Genomic DNA, 17,344 nt, shown 5'->3' with positions numbered 1-17,344 from the left:
AAATGTTTGCGGGTAGAATTTTTTTTTTTTTGAAAAAAATTCCACCCGGCGCTCAACCGGAAACAAGCTATTTTTAAATTTTGGCCTAGTTATTAAAATATTTTTTAATTTTGGCCTTGGTGCCCCTTCGATTTAAAACAAATGGCCTTGGTGCCCTCCCATTTGGCCTTGGTGCCCCTCAAATCAACGAAAACCGGAGGCCAAATGGCCTTGCCCCTAAAATCCCCAAATTCGAGGCCTGGATTTACCTAAGTCTTGTGTCCTAAAATTTGGGGTGAGGTTAAACTTCATATTGGAGATCGGTCATGTACAGTATGTTTTTCATTATAAATCTTTGTCTACACTATCAACAAACTTTTTTGTGTTGTGCCCATATATGGTTATGATAATGTCATATCACTACCATACTTAAGCATATTGCTACCATATTTGGGGGGGGGGGGGGATGTCAGCACATTTAAAAAATATTTCCAAAATTAACTCTGTGTTGAAATCACAGGCATGAACTTGTTTTTACTTTGCTTCAGCAGCATATAATGTTTTTCATTCATTTAATGCCTATAAAAATGTTGTTTTGTTTTATAATTTATCTTTTAAAAATACTTAAAATATTTGTTGAGTGGGACAACTTGTGTTTTTTATTTTATTGTACATTATTTATCACAATAAAAATAATAACTACGACACGCTTCAAAATTACTGCCAGTTTTCCAAACAATAAAAGATAGCATCTTTTAAACGTTACATCATACTGTACAAGTTTCTATTATCAATAGATTAGATTCTACAAGATATTCTTTTAATGCAAAGTTGATCAACCAAAACTGTGTTAAATAGTTTGTAAAAAGTCCTGAATTTCCCTTTATCAACTGTTCCTTGCCATTTCTATTTATACTGTATATTTGCTAAATATAACTCAAATATAAAGTCAAAACCTGTTTATAGATCTTTTTAATGCTGTCTCAATATCGAAAACCCTGTATTTTTTCTGAATGAAATTTCAAAATTAATATAAAATTTGTAAAACTACTAATTTATATTGATTGTCTGTTCAATCATCATCATATTATTTGAAAAACTTCTGGTTTTGTGAAAGTCCATATTCAGGAGAGCTCACCATGATTTGAACACCCAGCAACACTTTGTAGAGGCATATTACAATAGAATTCCACAACAGGCACTTTGTAACTCTACAACCAGGAGGTATTGTCCAGTGTCACCTTCAGTTACACCCTTTCAGGCCATTTTTATTGTTAAGATAATGAGGTCTATGCCTGCTCTTGCTGAGGTATTGTTTAATCAACTGGGCTGTTGTTCTCATGTGTTTGATATCTACTGATCTTTTACATGAAACCGAAATAGGATTGTAATTAATACACTCCTAATGAACTTTTCACTATCATACTCTAGGCCTAGTATTTATTTTCATCATTTTTATTTTAGAAATAAAGGTTACCGAAAACACCACTCAAAAACAACTTTCCTAAATTTATATACATACAATCAGTATAATTTAGTAATTTTAGAATTTTTTTTAAATTTACTACCGGTATCTATAAATTCCAACAACTGCACATATTTTAACTGTGATGGACTCGGACTGTCGCAATTATTGTTTATATCTTGATATTTTATCAAATTTTACAACAACTACAGTAGGAAGTCCAAAGAACAATTTAGCAAAATATTTGCACTATGATTTTGTCATTGTTATTTATTATGTACAATCTACATTTTAATATTAACTATCTATGATTATGATAAGTCATTAAAAAAAATGTATCAACAAATTCACTTTAATTTATAAAAATAAAGTTACTTAAAGATACAGTAGTTGTTGACTGGGTTGTTTAAATAACTTTCTTCATTCTACCCAAAAAATTATTTGCACCCACCATCAAGTTTGGTACACGATGTTTCAACAATTAGGGATGGAATTATAATCAGATTTTATTAAAAATGGAATTGACCAAAGTCTTGGTCCATATTTTTTAACCTAAATAGATCATATTAAAAGAAAAAAACTTTTTTACCTGTAGTAGTTACACACACATTTTAAAAAAGCTTTCTTTGTAGACTTTCTTTGTTGGTTTTAACCTGTCGCCTCTTGTGTTAAAGATTGAAAGACGTTAACAAAAGCGTTGCTGGTTACTTTCACGTGATTGAACATATCCACACTATAACTTCCTTTACCATTGTGCTTGTCGGACAAACACAAAACATACTTTAGACTAATATTATTGCTAACAGTAAGTTTACATTAGGTGTTTGTTGACGGTTGCTAGACAATTTAAGCCTGTAATTAATTTACTTAATTGGTCGGTTTTATTACTTTCAATAGATATACCAAATGATATAATAATGATAGCAGATTTGGTTGTTAGATTGAAATGTTTTAATACCTTGGATTCATGCGTTTGTAATTCACAAAAATAGTTTTGATAATTATACAGTACTATAGTTGGCATTAATACAGGTTATTAATGTACTAACTGTACTGTACAGTATATGATGGGCTTTTGTGAATGGTTAGTTTGAATGTGGTATGGTATACCCAAACTTACAGTTGCTATGGCAACAAGGTCATAAGATCATACCTTGGGCTGTTACAGAAAGCTGGGGAATATTAAAGCTATTAAATGACAACCTTGCATCAGCCATACAAGACTTAACCAGCCCACATTGATAGACATTTGCAAAATTCGCAAGTATTCTCAAATGTACTTACTGTAGTATGAAGTACAAATTGCATCAGAGTAGGGCTAAACATCTGACCAATTACTCAACTCCCTGACGCAAAGCTACTCCACAGTAGTTTAATACAATTACATTCCTTAGTAAACATAACTGTAAACTAGACATGGAACTCGTCACTTGAGGACGAGTTTGGTTATCCGCCCGTAACAAAACTTATCTTTCGCATTCAAGTACTCTCATTCAAAATTAAAACTGCCCTTTCGGTGTAATAACCAAATAAATCATTTTATTTAATTGTTTTCGCCTGATGGGATTCGATCCCGGTACCTCTGATACCAAAGGCGGTTGCACTACACATCGAGCCACATGAGCACCTGCTGAAGAAAATCCGAAGAATTGTCGTGAACCCCTCGATGCAAGTTGATTATTACATACCGAACTAAATCATAATTTTTACTATGATAAAATCTTCACAAATTTTAAACAGTGACATATTATGAAAGTGCATAATTACTTTCAAGTTTCATATATTACAATATGAAGAAAAAAGATAAACGTTATGTTTATTGTTTTGCTCTTTGAAAAGGGTATTGCTAAACACCGCAAACCCCGCAAACCCCCGCAAACCTCCAAAAAAACATAGCAAACCCCATCGAACCAACATAAAAGTGATTGAATCATGTAGTGTACAACCTACTGGGTATATCCATGTAAAAAAAAAATTAAATTTCTACTGTTAACAACTTATTTTTGGGGTAAAACATCATTTTTTGGTCAAAAATGATTGCTAAACCCCGCAAACCTCCAAAAAAATATAGCAAACCCCACCGAACCAACATAAAAGTGATTGAATCATGTAGTGTACAACCTACTGGGTATATCCATGTAAAAAAAATATTAAATTTCTACTGTTAACTATTTATTTTTGGGGTAAAACATCATTTTTTGGTCAAAAATAATTGCTAATTTTTAACCAAAAAATGATGTTTTATCCGCAAAAAAGTAGTTAACAGTAGAAATTTAATATTTATATACCCAGTGGGTCGTACACTACATTATTCAATCACTTTAATGTTGGTTCGGTGGGGTTTGCTATATTAATTAGGTACTGTTTTCTTGTTTTTTTAAAAATTAAGGTACAGCAGGTAAAAGGTCTTAAAATAAGATTTTAGATGGATAAGTGGACGATTTCTGCAGCATAATTACACATCTTGCTAAAGCTGGGTTCCCACTAGGACGCAATAGAATTACGTACACACAACGCATATAATTCAATTCAAAAGACATAATTTATTTGCGTCCAAAAAAACAAAAATTAAAAACAACCGTTTGGATTATCTCGCGATTGGTCAAATCAGTTGTGTTGCGTGTTTCCTTGTGTTGCATTCTAGTGAGAATGGAAGCTTTAACAATTAATATTTCGATAAATTAAATCTCATAATGTATTTTTAATATGTTCATAAAAAAAAAAGTAATTGTGATGAGAGTGAATATGAATGTAGAATCGTAGTGTTTAATAACAGACTAATTTATATTCTGGTTATAAATATGGGTATTGCTAAACACCGCAAACCCCGCAAACCCCCGCAAACCTCCAAAAAAACATAGCAAACCCCATCGAACCAACATGAAAGTGATTAAATCATGTAGTGTACAACCCACTGGGTATATCCATGTAAAAAAAAAATTAAATTTCTACTGTTAACAATTTATTTTTGGGGTAAAACATCATTTTTTGGTCAAAAATGATTGCTAAACCCCGCAAACCTCCAAAAAAATATAGCAAACCCCACCGAACCAACATAAAAGTGATTGAATCATGTAGTGTACAACCCACTGGGTATATCCATGTAAAAAAAATATTAAATTTCTACTGTTAACTATTTATTTTTGGGGTAAAACATCATTTTTTGGTCAAAAATGATTGCTAATTTTTAACCAAAAAATGATGTTTTATCTGCAAAAAAGTAGTTAACAGTAGAAATTTAATATTTATATACCGAGTGGGTCGTACACTACATTATTCAATCACTTTAATGTTGGTTCGGTGGGGTTTGCTATGGTTTTTTGGAGGTTTGCGGGGTTTAACAATCATTTTTGACCAAAAAATGATGTTTTACCCCAAAAATAAGTTGTTAACAGTAGAAATTTAATTTTTTTTTTACATTGATATACCCAGTGGGTTGTACACTACATGATTCAATCACTTTTATGTTGGTTCGGTGGGGTTTGCTATGTTTTTTTGGAGGTTTGCGGGGGTTTGCGGGGTTTGCGGTGTTTAGCAATACCCATAAATATGTAGAAATCGAAAGCCTGTAAGGAAGCCTGTATTGTATAATATTGTAACCAGTTACCATTCAAAGTGATGTAAATATTAGGCCCAGGATTGTATACATTATAATATATAATAAAAGAAACGATGTGCGTTTTGATAAGTCATTCAAATATGTCTTTTGCACTACAATAGTATTGGTATTGTGAAGGTACAATAATGTACAAAGATTACTTAGTAGTAGTAAAACTTGTCACACAATAACGGATGAGATCATCTTATTATGTCATTATTAAAAGAATTTTGTCTATTCTTTTGAAAGTAGACAAGAAATATCTCAATACGGTTAAAAAATTGAAATTGTACAGGTTATATTGATAGTTTTATAACTGTAGGTGTTCAGTCTCAATTTGAAAAGAATGGAAAGGTTTTATAAAAGATTGTTTTGAAGCTGAAAATTTCTCCAAGAGTTGATGATAGAGACCGGAATCAATTGAGGTTTTTAAAAGTATATAAATAAGCTGTTCTTTTTGTGAACCTGTTGACAAGAAAGTTCTGTTCTTTCAAAATGGTAACCCTTCAAATTATATGGCGTTTTAAATCTGTATTCTCTGTTGCTCAGTAGAAACAGGCCCTGTATCTATATTTTTCCCCCTAAATTTTGTGTAATTCTTCTAAAGGCCTACAGAATATGTTTTTTTACTCTCTTTTAACCGCTTTGCTGAAGAAAGTATTAGAATTAGGTATCTTTTTTAATGGACAACAAAATCCTATTGCAGCAAGTTGGTAAATTTTAGGATTGATTAGTAGTTTTCAATACTACTGTCTTTAAAGAGGTTTAATTTTCATTATAAATAATCTAACAGATAAGGTTACAAAATTAGTAAAAATTGACTGATTGAATCTAATAATGTGTTGAATCAAAATTCCATAAGGCATTTAATTCATTCTAATCTGCAGCATTAAGTACGCTTGAGCGAGTAATTCCACAAACAACAAGTAATCACAATGGATCCATACAATAGGGTAAATGAATGGGTGTATTAAAGGTGGCTTTGTCGAACAGGTTCAATTCTTTTATGCCCTTTAATCTACTAACTAGAAGTGAATAGAAGGTAGGCAGTTACACAGAAGGGTTTAAGAATTTCACAACATGATAGAATAGTAATATCGCCAAATAAGAACTATGCAAGTGTCGACATTGCTTACAATTATTTTGTAAATTACTGAAATTTGATTGATCAAACTGCTTATATATAATAATGTAAAAAAAACTATGAAATAAAAACTGGTTTTGTGATAAATAATATAAAAGCCTTCGTGGTCTAATGGTAGGATGTCTACTTTTCAAGTAGAAGATTTTTGGTTCGAATCTTGGTTAGGGATAGCATTTTCTCATTAATCCATCATCTTCACCGTTCACTGATTCCTACTGAGTGTGTTTCTATACCTAACTATTTAAAAAATATAATTACTTTATAAAATTGCATTTTTGTTTCCAGGTTAGGAAAATTTAACTGCACGTATGAGACAGGCTAAGCATGTACTTTGAGAGATATAATATAATGCAACTCCAAATACCATCATGTTCAAAATACTGCTGGCATGTCTTTTGTTCATTAGGCCTACTTGAGGGGTCAGACCCAACCAGCTGAGATGACAACATTGATGTGCGACAATGTCCAGTGCGATCCCCATGTGGTCTTGCCCAGCGGCCATCTAACCATTCTTATTTTTCATCCAAAGCAATTAGGTATCATTTTTCTTCCATGGAAGATTAGTATCTGTTTACATTGTATAGACATTGAACTTTGATCATTTGTTAATAATATTAAAAACGTGCAAAATGCCTCCAGGAATATTCGTAAAGATGGAATCATTTTGTTGTGTTTTTACAGTATATTTTATTCATATGTTGTTTATTATTGATTTCAAACCAATACTGTAAAACACTAAAACAGGTTGCAAATAAAAATATTAATTGTTAAAATAAATAAATTTTTTCCTGAAGGCAAACACAATTACAGTAGGTTGCAAAATGTACTCTAGTCTGGCCCTTTATTATAGATAAAAGTAACAAATATTTGGCCTACGGTAGTAAAATAAAATTTTTGTAAAAGAAAAAAATATATATAAAAAACAAAAATTTCTTTGAAATACATCGTTTGTCTTTCTATTATCACTTCACCATATTCATTTTGACCCCCCTGGCAGTTTGAGACATAATATGCATTTAGAATTTTTCTCACAGTTCATTTACATCAGAAATGTCAAAATATTTAGCCATGGAACACCAGGATAAATGTCTATATCAATGTGTTTTCCCTATTAAATTATTTGGACCATAAAGGTATGCAAAAGTTTGGTGCCACACAACTAGAATCATGTTTTACCTACAATTGAAAAAGAAATGGCAGAACAAGTTCAATGTCCGCAAGTTTCATTTAAATTTATAATTTTTTTTATTTCATACGCATCCAACAGCGAATTACAGGCAGGATAACCTATTTAATAATTTATTGTGCTTATAAACTCATTTATTTGAGTCGTGAATTGCAACCCTGGCACTAGGTCAGAATTGAGCCTCGTACCTTTGGATTAAAAGGCAAGCTCAATAACCACCAAGCTACATCTCCACTTTTAGTATTTTAAAAGATTTTACCAAATTGTAAACATGGAATTGTTGCTTTTCTATACAAAATAAAGATACTATAAAGTGTATGGTGTAAAGACCACATCTCTTGAACATACATATTTGGTTAGAAATAACCAATTTAAACGATACAATTTTCCACCAAAATTCTAATTGCAAGATCACAGACATAAGCGTTCCAATACCATTATCCAATAGGGGTGGTCTACTATCCTCTTTCATAAATATATTCGGTTTATCCAGGTTAACAGGCACACAAACTACATACACCACTGTTGGTGGGTTTGTGTAAACATTTTTACCAACCAGGAAAATGTTTTAAAATAAAAATTGATCTGAACTTTAGAATAGGCTTTAGAATTACAAAATAATTTCCCTCACAATACAGCATGAAAAAGCTATTTTTAACATTATTTATCACTAGAAAAATGTGTGTACACACACGCACTGATTTTAGTTGTTGAAAAAACAGTTTCAATAAATTACCACATTGCTGGCTCCCAAGTTGGTAATTTACTATATCCTATATTAATCTTCTCTTAAATTATGTCAGATGATTTCTACATAAATTGATAAAATAAACTTTGTGTTGACAAAATGATATCAAGGATATTTAGAAGTCATTTAAGTAAATTGAAATGTGATAGCTAGATTTAAGAATATGTGAAAATCTATGCTGGTTTGAATTTCATTATAGACAACATTATAATGGAGCCTACTGTAGGACATAATTTTACATTTATTTAATTCAACACTCATTTTAAAAATGTTTTCAAACGTTTGCATTCTATTTTATTTTTTTTATAAATATGTTTACTGAACCACTTTGGAAATCAGTACATTTGTATTGAAAATGTATTTCAGTTTACAGAAAGAACAAATAAATAAATAGATCTCATTGTTTTATTTTGATTAACTACTGTAGCAAGTTTACATAATAAACCTTGTATTTGGCAGAAATTTAAATAAATAAACTAGACATGTAACTCGTCACTTTGACGAGTTTGGTTATCCGCCGCGCAAGTGGTGCAACATTAACACTAAAGGGTTAGGTTGAGGACAAAAGGAAGTGTTCACGTTGGCATTATGACCTGAACTGAAAAATATGATATGTTTGTTATTGCTGAATTTTATTATTTAAATTCATATATAGTATACACAGTATAATCTGTATCCATATCACATACAGTGTAGAATAGGTGAAATTACGGGACCCGCTATTTATTGCAATTTTTAACATGTTGACGGTTTTAAAATGAAACGCGAAGATAGCAATTCCGAAAGGAAATTATCTCAGCAACAACGTATTAGCGTGTAGAAGAAATTTGAATACGTGAAATATTGATGCGCGCTCTTTTAAATGTAATGAATTATGACGCAAAAGATGAAAATACGACCTTTTTTATTTAACTGGCCATATAATGACGTCACAACATCCGATTGGCAACATTTTTACATAATTTCGTATCTACAATCCAATAGCTTCCAGAAAAAGTTTTAATCGTGATTATCACATTTTATTCTTTCGAGCTATAACAGATTAAAATTTACTGTAAAGATGAAATTAATGCCACACGTGATTTAAATTTTTAGGCATGATGACGTCAAAAAAATTAAAATATTTTTAACTCATGCGAAAGATAGTTGATTGACCTAGACAATATCAAAATCGGGGTGAAAATGGACATCGGATAAGTGGAGATGCGCTCTATTCAATGTGATGAGCTATGACGAAAGATACAAAAATCCTAAATTTTATATTCGCGTGGCCATACGATGACGTCACTATGTCCGGTTAGCCATATTAATACCTGATCCGATATCTACAACTCATCTACTTCTAGAATATGTCATCCACAAAAATTTGACCGTCTAGTTTAGAAATTACGACTGTTTAAAAAAAGGCATATTTTAAACGAATTTTTTAACCTTTTCATAAAAAACGCGCGCAAATTGTCCAATTCGACGTGCTCGTATGACGTATCTTTAAGTCGAAATTGTATAAAATTTGGTAAAATTACTAGAAAAGGCTGGAAAAACATAAATTACGCGAATAAAATACGTTTTCGATGCTACGTGCGCACCGCACACGTAAAAATGTGCGCACGCATGGGAATTGTTGACATGCTTAAAACGACATGAAACGCGTAGAAAGTTGATTATAAATTAATTTTGCGCATTTTGAAATTTTATATGCGCGTGCGTGCGTAACTTTGTGTAAAACACGCAATTTTTTTTCAACAGAAAGTTAGCGCAGGATATAAATTAAACTTTTGCAAAGTTTCAAGTTGAAATGTTATTTGGTTGTCGAGCTATGTTAAATACGACAAAATCGTTAAATCGCGCGTAAGTCACGTTGCGCAATTGTAAACATCATGAAAAGCTTCGCTGCACATCTTCATGTGCACGACGATATGTTGAGAAAGTTACAAAATGTTATGTTTGCAAGTTTTCGAGAAAAGCGTTCCACAAAAATCATACAGAAAGAAAGAAGAGAAATAAAAAGTTGATGTTGATGATTTCGTACAATCACAAGAGGTTATCCTGCAACTTCGTTGCGGATAACCAAAAAAAAAAAAATCATCAGTAAAACAAAAATAAATTTGTAAAAAATAAACATAGTGAAAAATTAGAAATAAATATTTCACAACATTGAAGAAAAAAGAAATATGCTGACTTGTACTGTAGGGACCATGTGTAGACTTTACCAACCCTACAAGTGTGTATATAGATACTTCCCTGTCCACTTGTTTTTAAAGTCGTTATGGAAAGACATTTGAAAATTCTATGTTTCTATTTTTTTTTCATTTTTAAAGTACATTTACGATTTCAAGAATGTAAATTCAGTTTCTTTAATACAATCCCTACACACATTCTATTGAAGGTTTTATAATGTCTGTCACTTAATCTCTGTGTTCAGTGAAGTCATGGTACACAATTAAAATAGTTCCAACTAATTGAATAGGAAGAAATAGTAAATTGCTCATCTATTATCGTTGAAATAACTTGCAGTTGATGTTTACCAATGTCATTGTCCCATAACTATTTTTCAATTGTCCCCAGAGTGTCATTAAACACGAGGACAATGTATGCCTGACGCTATACCACTTTCATTGTACGAACGACTGTTATTGATTTTTGGTATGAAGCACGGATCCCTTCTTTTGTTATGTTATTTTGGTTGTCTCATCTGAAAAGTTTGTACTTCAAAAATATATTTAAACCCGTGTTATATTTAATATGCTGTCTTAAATGTGAACGACTAAATTAATAATTATTTTGCATATACAGTACGATGATGTAATCAGCAAAGCACCCCAATAGTTTATTTATACATTGAATTAAAAAAGATGAAATACATAAATTGATTCCAGTTCAATTGGCTGATAGCCAAATAGGTAGACATCAATTTTTGCGACATGCCACTTGACTGAGCGGTGGTGGTGCAGAATGACTTTTTGAAATGACATTTTCATCTTGATGAAATAGTCACTGTGTTTTTGCTTATTTTCTTGGTGAAATCTTTTTTTTAATCCAGTGTCTTCTTGAGTTTAGTTTCCAAATGTTTGTTGTACAGTGTAGTCGGGTATTGCTAAACACCACAACCCCCGCAAACCTCCAAAAAAACATAGCAAACCCTACCGAACCAACATAAAAGTGATTGAATCATGTAGTGTACAACCCACTGGGTATATCAATGTAAATAAAAATTAAATTTCTACTGTTAACAACTTATTTTTGGGGTAAAACATCATTTTTTGGTCAAAAATGATTGCTAAACCCCGCAAACCTCCAAAAAACCATAGCAAACCCCACCGAACCAACATAAAAGTGATTGAATAATGTAGTGTACGACCCACTGGGTATATAAATTATTAAATTTCTACTGTTAACTACTTTTTTGGGGATAAAACATCATTTTTTGGTTAAAAATTAGCAATCATTTTTGACCAAAAAATGATGTTTTACCCCAAAAATAAGTAGTTAACAGTAGAAATTTAATATTTTTTTTACATGGATATACCCAGTGGGTTGTACAATACACGATTCAATCAGTTTTATGTTGGTTCGATGGGGTTTGCTATGTTTTTTTGGAGGTTTGCGGGGGTTTGTGGTGTTTAGCAATACCCGTGTAGTCTTTTATCTCTTTTCTCTGAAATCACCTACTCGCTAATACATTTATTCACTTCTACTTACTAGGATGACAAAGAGAATCATTTAAGACATGTCTTCAGGAATTTTATTTAAATGTGATGATAATATAAATTGATCTTCTTCCAGTCTTTCCAGAACACAGAACAACTTCCAAATTAATTTTAATCATTCCGGTTTTAGACTATGTGTACCATGAATTCATCTTTAGAAGAAATCAAAACTCATTTTTTAGAAAATATTCAACAATCTTGTTTTTAAGCATACTTTTTATCTAATTTAAATGTCATTTGATGTTTTAATGTATGTTATGTGTATAATTTCCAAAAGAAAGTCAAATTTCTAGTTTATGAATGAATAAATAATCTTGAATGTTTTCTCAAACGTTTTTAATTAATCTACGACAGTGCATTGCCTCTGAAATGATTCCTTTTTTAAGTCGTTTTAATCACAATCAGTTCACCATGAATCATCAAGAGTTCTATATTTATTTTACATTATCATCCATTATTTTGTCACAATCTATTGATGTTATTCATACATGGCCATTGGGAAGTTAGTTTGTTTATTGCGGTTACCATGGAAATGACAGAAACTGGTCGTTACATGATAGATAGTGATAGAATCCTCTTAGCAATATATTACCATTTTAGCATTTTGTATAAGATGACTTATGTAGTAATGATATTTGGCAAGCTGTTAGTGGAAATTGGAAAATATCATACAGAATTTATATTTGTTTTATAAGGCATTTTGACTTCAACATAATATATCTATTTCGTGCCTAGCTTACCTGGATAAACCAACATAGGCTTTTTCCCTTCCAAGGGGAAAATATAACTTGAAAAGAAATGGTGAGGTGTGCATGGGCGTAGTGTCCCACCTAAGGGTGCGGTTCAACAATGAAACCATTGTCTTGGGAGTGGTGCTTAGATATTCTATTGTTACTTTACCAGTTACATTTTATCCATTTGAATTTAAATCATACCAGGTTTGTATATCAAACTCCGGTTAAAATCTCTGTTAAAGTGGCTTCTAGATGACTGGGTATAATATATACTTTTTTAAGAAATATATCCATATGACTATACAATGTCACTTCATAACTTGCTTTTTATTGAATCTAATCAATTGATTAGTATTTATTTATTTTGTGTAGATGATCTAAAAATTGTGATCGTCATTTTTTCTATCATAAATTCTTCAAAATAATAAGTGTGTCAATATTTGATACATTTTATTGCTGAGGTGGAGAGTGAACCTGAAACAATAAAATAGTATATATATTTTCTAAATTATTGTTTACTTTTTTCCCTCCAGATGGTGTGAACGTCAAAAGAGCAACATGTAATTTCCACAACACACTTGTGACAGAGGAGATGTTCTTTAGTTCTGTCACAGTCCAACTGGAGAACATCTCATCCAGTGACTTCCTCAGTAACAAGCTACTCCAGTTCATCGATGCACTTGCTGCCATCATACCTGCTGAAAAGAATCATGTGTTCCTCTTTAGTGTTCGGGACGACATTGCAAAACAAACAATTCTCAATGTTACTTTCGCAGCGCAGCAAAATGATCGTACTTTCTTCCAATCGCAGTACCTTCAGGAACGTGTGTATTTGAAAAGAGCAGAGTTGTCGCGCGTCTCCGGAGCAACAGTGTTACCATTTGGTGACAACCTCTGTCTAAATGAGATCTGTAGTTACTATGCACAGTGTATCTCTCCATTCATCTTCACGGATGTCGCTGATTTCATCTCCGTTCAAACAGTGATATTCCGTCCAGTGCATCCGGAAGTGCAGTACCGATGTGATTGTCCACTTGGATTTACTGGGAATTACTGCAAGACCGAAATCAACTTCTGCTACTCAAATCCATGTGGAAACAGTGGCGACTGCGTGCAGAGAGAGTCGGGCTACACATGCTTATGTTACAGTGGATTTACCGGTAAGTTTTAATCAGATAACAAACTATATGATTAAATATAAATTGCTTTTCACTGTGGATTCATGGTCTTCCAACCTAGTTACAGAGAATTGAATTGTCCAGATGTATGGTAATCTACAGTACTGTATGTAGTTATAAAAGTCAAGGTGTTAAAACAATTAACTTAACAAAAAACTAAAGTTTTTTGGTAAAAGTTCTGCTTTACCGAGTGGTTGTCTTGTAGTCATTTTCAGTTCTGTCATTTTCCAACTTGATTCAGTCAATGATGCATCACAAAGGAGGATTTGTTAATCAGACCTTTCCTTGCTTGTGGAATGAACTCCAGGTGTAAGGTTTATTGACAGTTGTCCTGCGCTAATCCATGGCCTAGTTCAAACAGAAAAAAGTGTACAACTGAACTTATCATAGGAGGCTTAAAACAGTAGGTTATGTTAAAACCTTCTTATATACAGGATATCTTCATGTGCTCAGAAGCATTGAAAGTTTATATAAAACTAAAGTGATCTGCCACGGCAACATAGCCATTGGGCTAAAGACATTTTGTACAAACCTCTCAGCCTCTGATCTCATTGAAACTCATTCCACGGCAATCAGCAACAGGGTAATATATGAATAATTCATGACCACTCTCTGTGGAGAACCATCATCCGTATATCTTCGAATAATTAATGTATTTCACGTTTTGTAAATTCGGAATAGAGAGTCTGAAGACTAAGTAGACGTCTTATATTGCTTAGTTTAAATTCAATTTGAATTTTAATGTACAGAATTGGCTATATCAACTTAAAGCAAATTATTTTCGCAAAATTGTGTGGCTCGTTCAAAGTTTTTCAATCATGAATTAGTAGTATAAATATTTAATACTATGACAAAATACTAATTAATATGCCCTGACAGGCGACACTCCTTCATGAAAAGCAGGAGATCACTAAATTATTAAAAATGTTATTAAATTACTATACCGTACAGTAAAAACCCTTTTATCTAATTGTCCCAAAGTGTTTTAAAAATAAAGAGGAGAGAAAAACAGATAAGATTAAAAAAAAAAAAAAAAAAAGATGGGTCACCCCCATTCAGGGGACACTGAAATGAATGAGGCGAAATGTATGGTTAAAACTATTGTAAACCCATATTCAGGGATAACACCCTATCAAGTGGATTGTTTGGTCCTGATGGTTTGGATGATTCTACTGTACTTGATTGCTATTTTATATGTACAGTACTGTACTGTCTGTTTTGCTATTGGCTCGTCACTAATGATCTTGTATAGTATCTTGTAGTGCCTGTCCAAAGGTCAAATTGGAATGACAAATTTTATCTGAACAACTATAATTACATTTCATGTATCTACTTATGAAGCGTTAGTTCATGGCCAGAGGCACGCATTTGAATACTTTGCACTTTGTGAAATGTAAAAACGAAGTTTAATTCACGCAGGAATACAATTTTATTTGATTCCAAATGGCTCAATTTAATACCTTATGAACTATTTTACAATTATCTTCGACTTGGTTTGAGTATAAGCCTTCCAGTGTAATTATCCTATCCTTCAAAATCTTTGTTCCAGTCTATAAGCCAACTTATAAGTTTTCGATCTACTGTAGCCTAATTCAACACAGCACCCACTTTTTACTTTTTGACACTCACACCACTAGACCATCAGTACATCCTTGGATATCCATTTCAATTCTTGTAGCAACAACTGTCCCAACTCCCTCTGGGAGACCAGTCCTTGACTGAAGAGGTATAAAGAAAATAATTTAAAAAAAATAAACTCAATCAAAACACAATTTCTGTTTGCAATGTGCATTGAGTAATAATTTTTTATTCCGTCTTCTTCATCTTTAAGTTATAACATTTTTTGTATTCACTTGCATAGTTTTTCTAATCAGTGCACAAGTACGACTGCATTTTAAATCTCATTCGATCCTCTAGACAACTATTCATGTGTGTTGTCTTTGCTAATAAATTCATATTTATTTTCCTTGTCATTGCAATTATTATTGCTGATGCGCATAATGCCTCCCATGGGCTTCTAACATCTTCCAAACTGCCTAACAAATAGCCTAACAAATTAGTGAAATAGCCCGTTGCTGGTGGTTGAGAACATTTTGTAAATGAGGCATCGTAATTACAAGGTGTTGGCAAATTGTTTATGGTATGTATTTATTGAAATCACAGGGAAGGTATCCCTTTAAAATGTCAGTGGTGCTGTAGGCACAGTCATCATTAATTACGTCTCGGTTTAAATACTTTTTCAAATTGTTTGTAGGGAAGGAAAAGTATGGTGTATGTGATTTTGTATTTCTGTAGTTTCCTTAACTTAAAAAATTCAGATCAGGGGCGGATTGCTATAAGCAGTCTATAACCGGTCTTAGCGCTTAGCCGGCTATAATTCGTGACGTAGCAAGTAGTCTTATATTATAGACCATTGCTATACCGCGGTCTAACCTGTAAACGGTCTTTAAAATTAAAGCCTACTCGAAGGAGTCTTAAAACAGTCTTAAACCTCTCTTTTTGTTGCTTTTACGTATTATTTATCGTCAAAGACAACCAATTGAACGAGTTTTAAGTGTTTAATCAAATAATAACGGTGATTTTATTGTTATATAGGCCTAGAATGGATTTTCTCGCGTAGAAATGTACGTACTGTTATGATTGTGAATTGAACAAGCGTGACGAACATTACCTTATTTGGTATTCTACGCGCAAAGTACGCCCTCAATTTGTTACTTTACGCGGTCTTACCTAAGACTGGTTTATAGCAATGGTCTATCAGGAGTGGCTTTAATAAGACCGTCTATCAGATAAAGCCGGCTTTAATCGGGGAGTTAAGACCATCAGTTAAGACTGTTTTATAGCAATCCACCCCAGGTCTCTTTGGACCGATGCCACACAAAGTTCAGTGCATACTATGGGATGACCAGAAAACCGGGGTGAACCTCTACTCGCCTGAAAGATGTACAGAGTTCTTTAAAGTGTACACAAGCCAGATGTGTACAGTACCTAGATTTAATTCCAAATCAGAGAAGGCTTGTTCAACCACAGTGTACTGTATATACCATGTTTTTAAAATGTAACATTAGACAATGTTGTTTTTTTGTTTGCGCGTTTCTATGCAGAACAACCTAACCTACAACATATCTCTGATAGACCGCAATTTAATTCCTATAAAGGAAAAGGCATACAAAAATGGCCTTTTTTAGTGTAAAATTAGGTGGCCACAATTTTTAAAAAATCACCAAAGCTGTTTTCAAAGAATGCCCTCTTTAATATGTAATTGGATGTGCTATTCCATCAGGTTTTTATCCATTTTTTAATAGTTTGATTAAAGAATCAATCGTCTGTTTCACTTCCAACCAACATTCTCTCTGACAGCTTCTTGATATCATACAGTAAATACGGAGCAAGCATGTACAGTGATTAGCTTTCGATGAACGATGGTTTAATATCTCGTATCTGCTTGTTGATGGATACATTATTTCCATGCATGTTTACAGCGTCAATAATCCTGCTTCCTCGCAAGTTACAAATCAAATATTAAAACGAGATTCACTGGCTGAAATTAATGTTTTAACAACAATATATGAATATTTGAAGTGTGTAAATATTTATTCCAATAA

The 17,344-nt window shown here is 32.5% G+C and overlaps 1 protein-coding gene across 1 annotated transcript in view; it reads left to right on the top strand.

Annotated features, from left to right (window-relative positions):
• LOC140058400 (cadherin EGF LAG seven-pass G-type receptor 1-like) overlaps nucleotides 1-17,344 on the top strand; it is a 96,494-nt gene that overhangs the window by 2,206 nt on the left and 76,944 nt on the right. Inside the window, exon 2 of the mRNA XM_072103977.1 lies at nucleotides 13,095-13,721. Within this exon, the coding sequence (XP_071960078.1) occupies nucleotides 13,095-13,721 (627 nt within the window). The remainder of the gene's footprint in view (nucleotides 1-13,094; nucleotides 13,722-17,344) is intronic.

The sequence above is a fragment of the Antedon mediterranea genome, chromosome 9, assembly GCF_964355755.1.
Source record: "Antedon mediterranea chromosome 9, ecAntMedi1.1, whole genome shotgun sequence".
Classification (NCBI taxonomy): Eukaryota; Metazoa; Echinodermata; class Crinoidea; order Comatulida; family Antedonidae; genus Antedon; species Antedon mediterranea.
The sequence above is the reverse complement of the archived record's forward strand: the minus strand, read 5'-3'. Positions and strand labels throughout refer to the sequence as shown.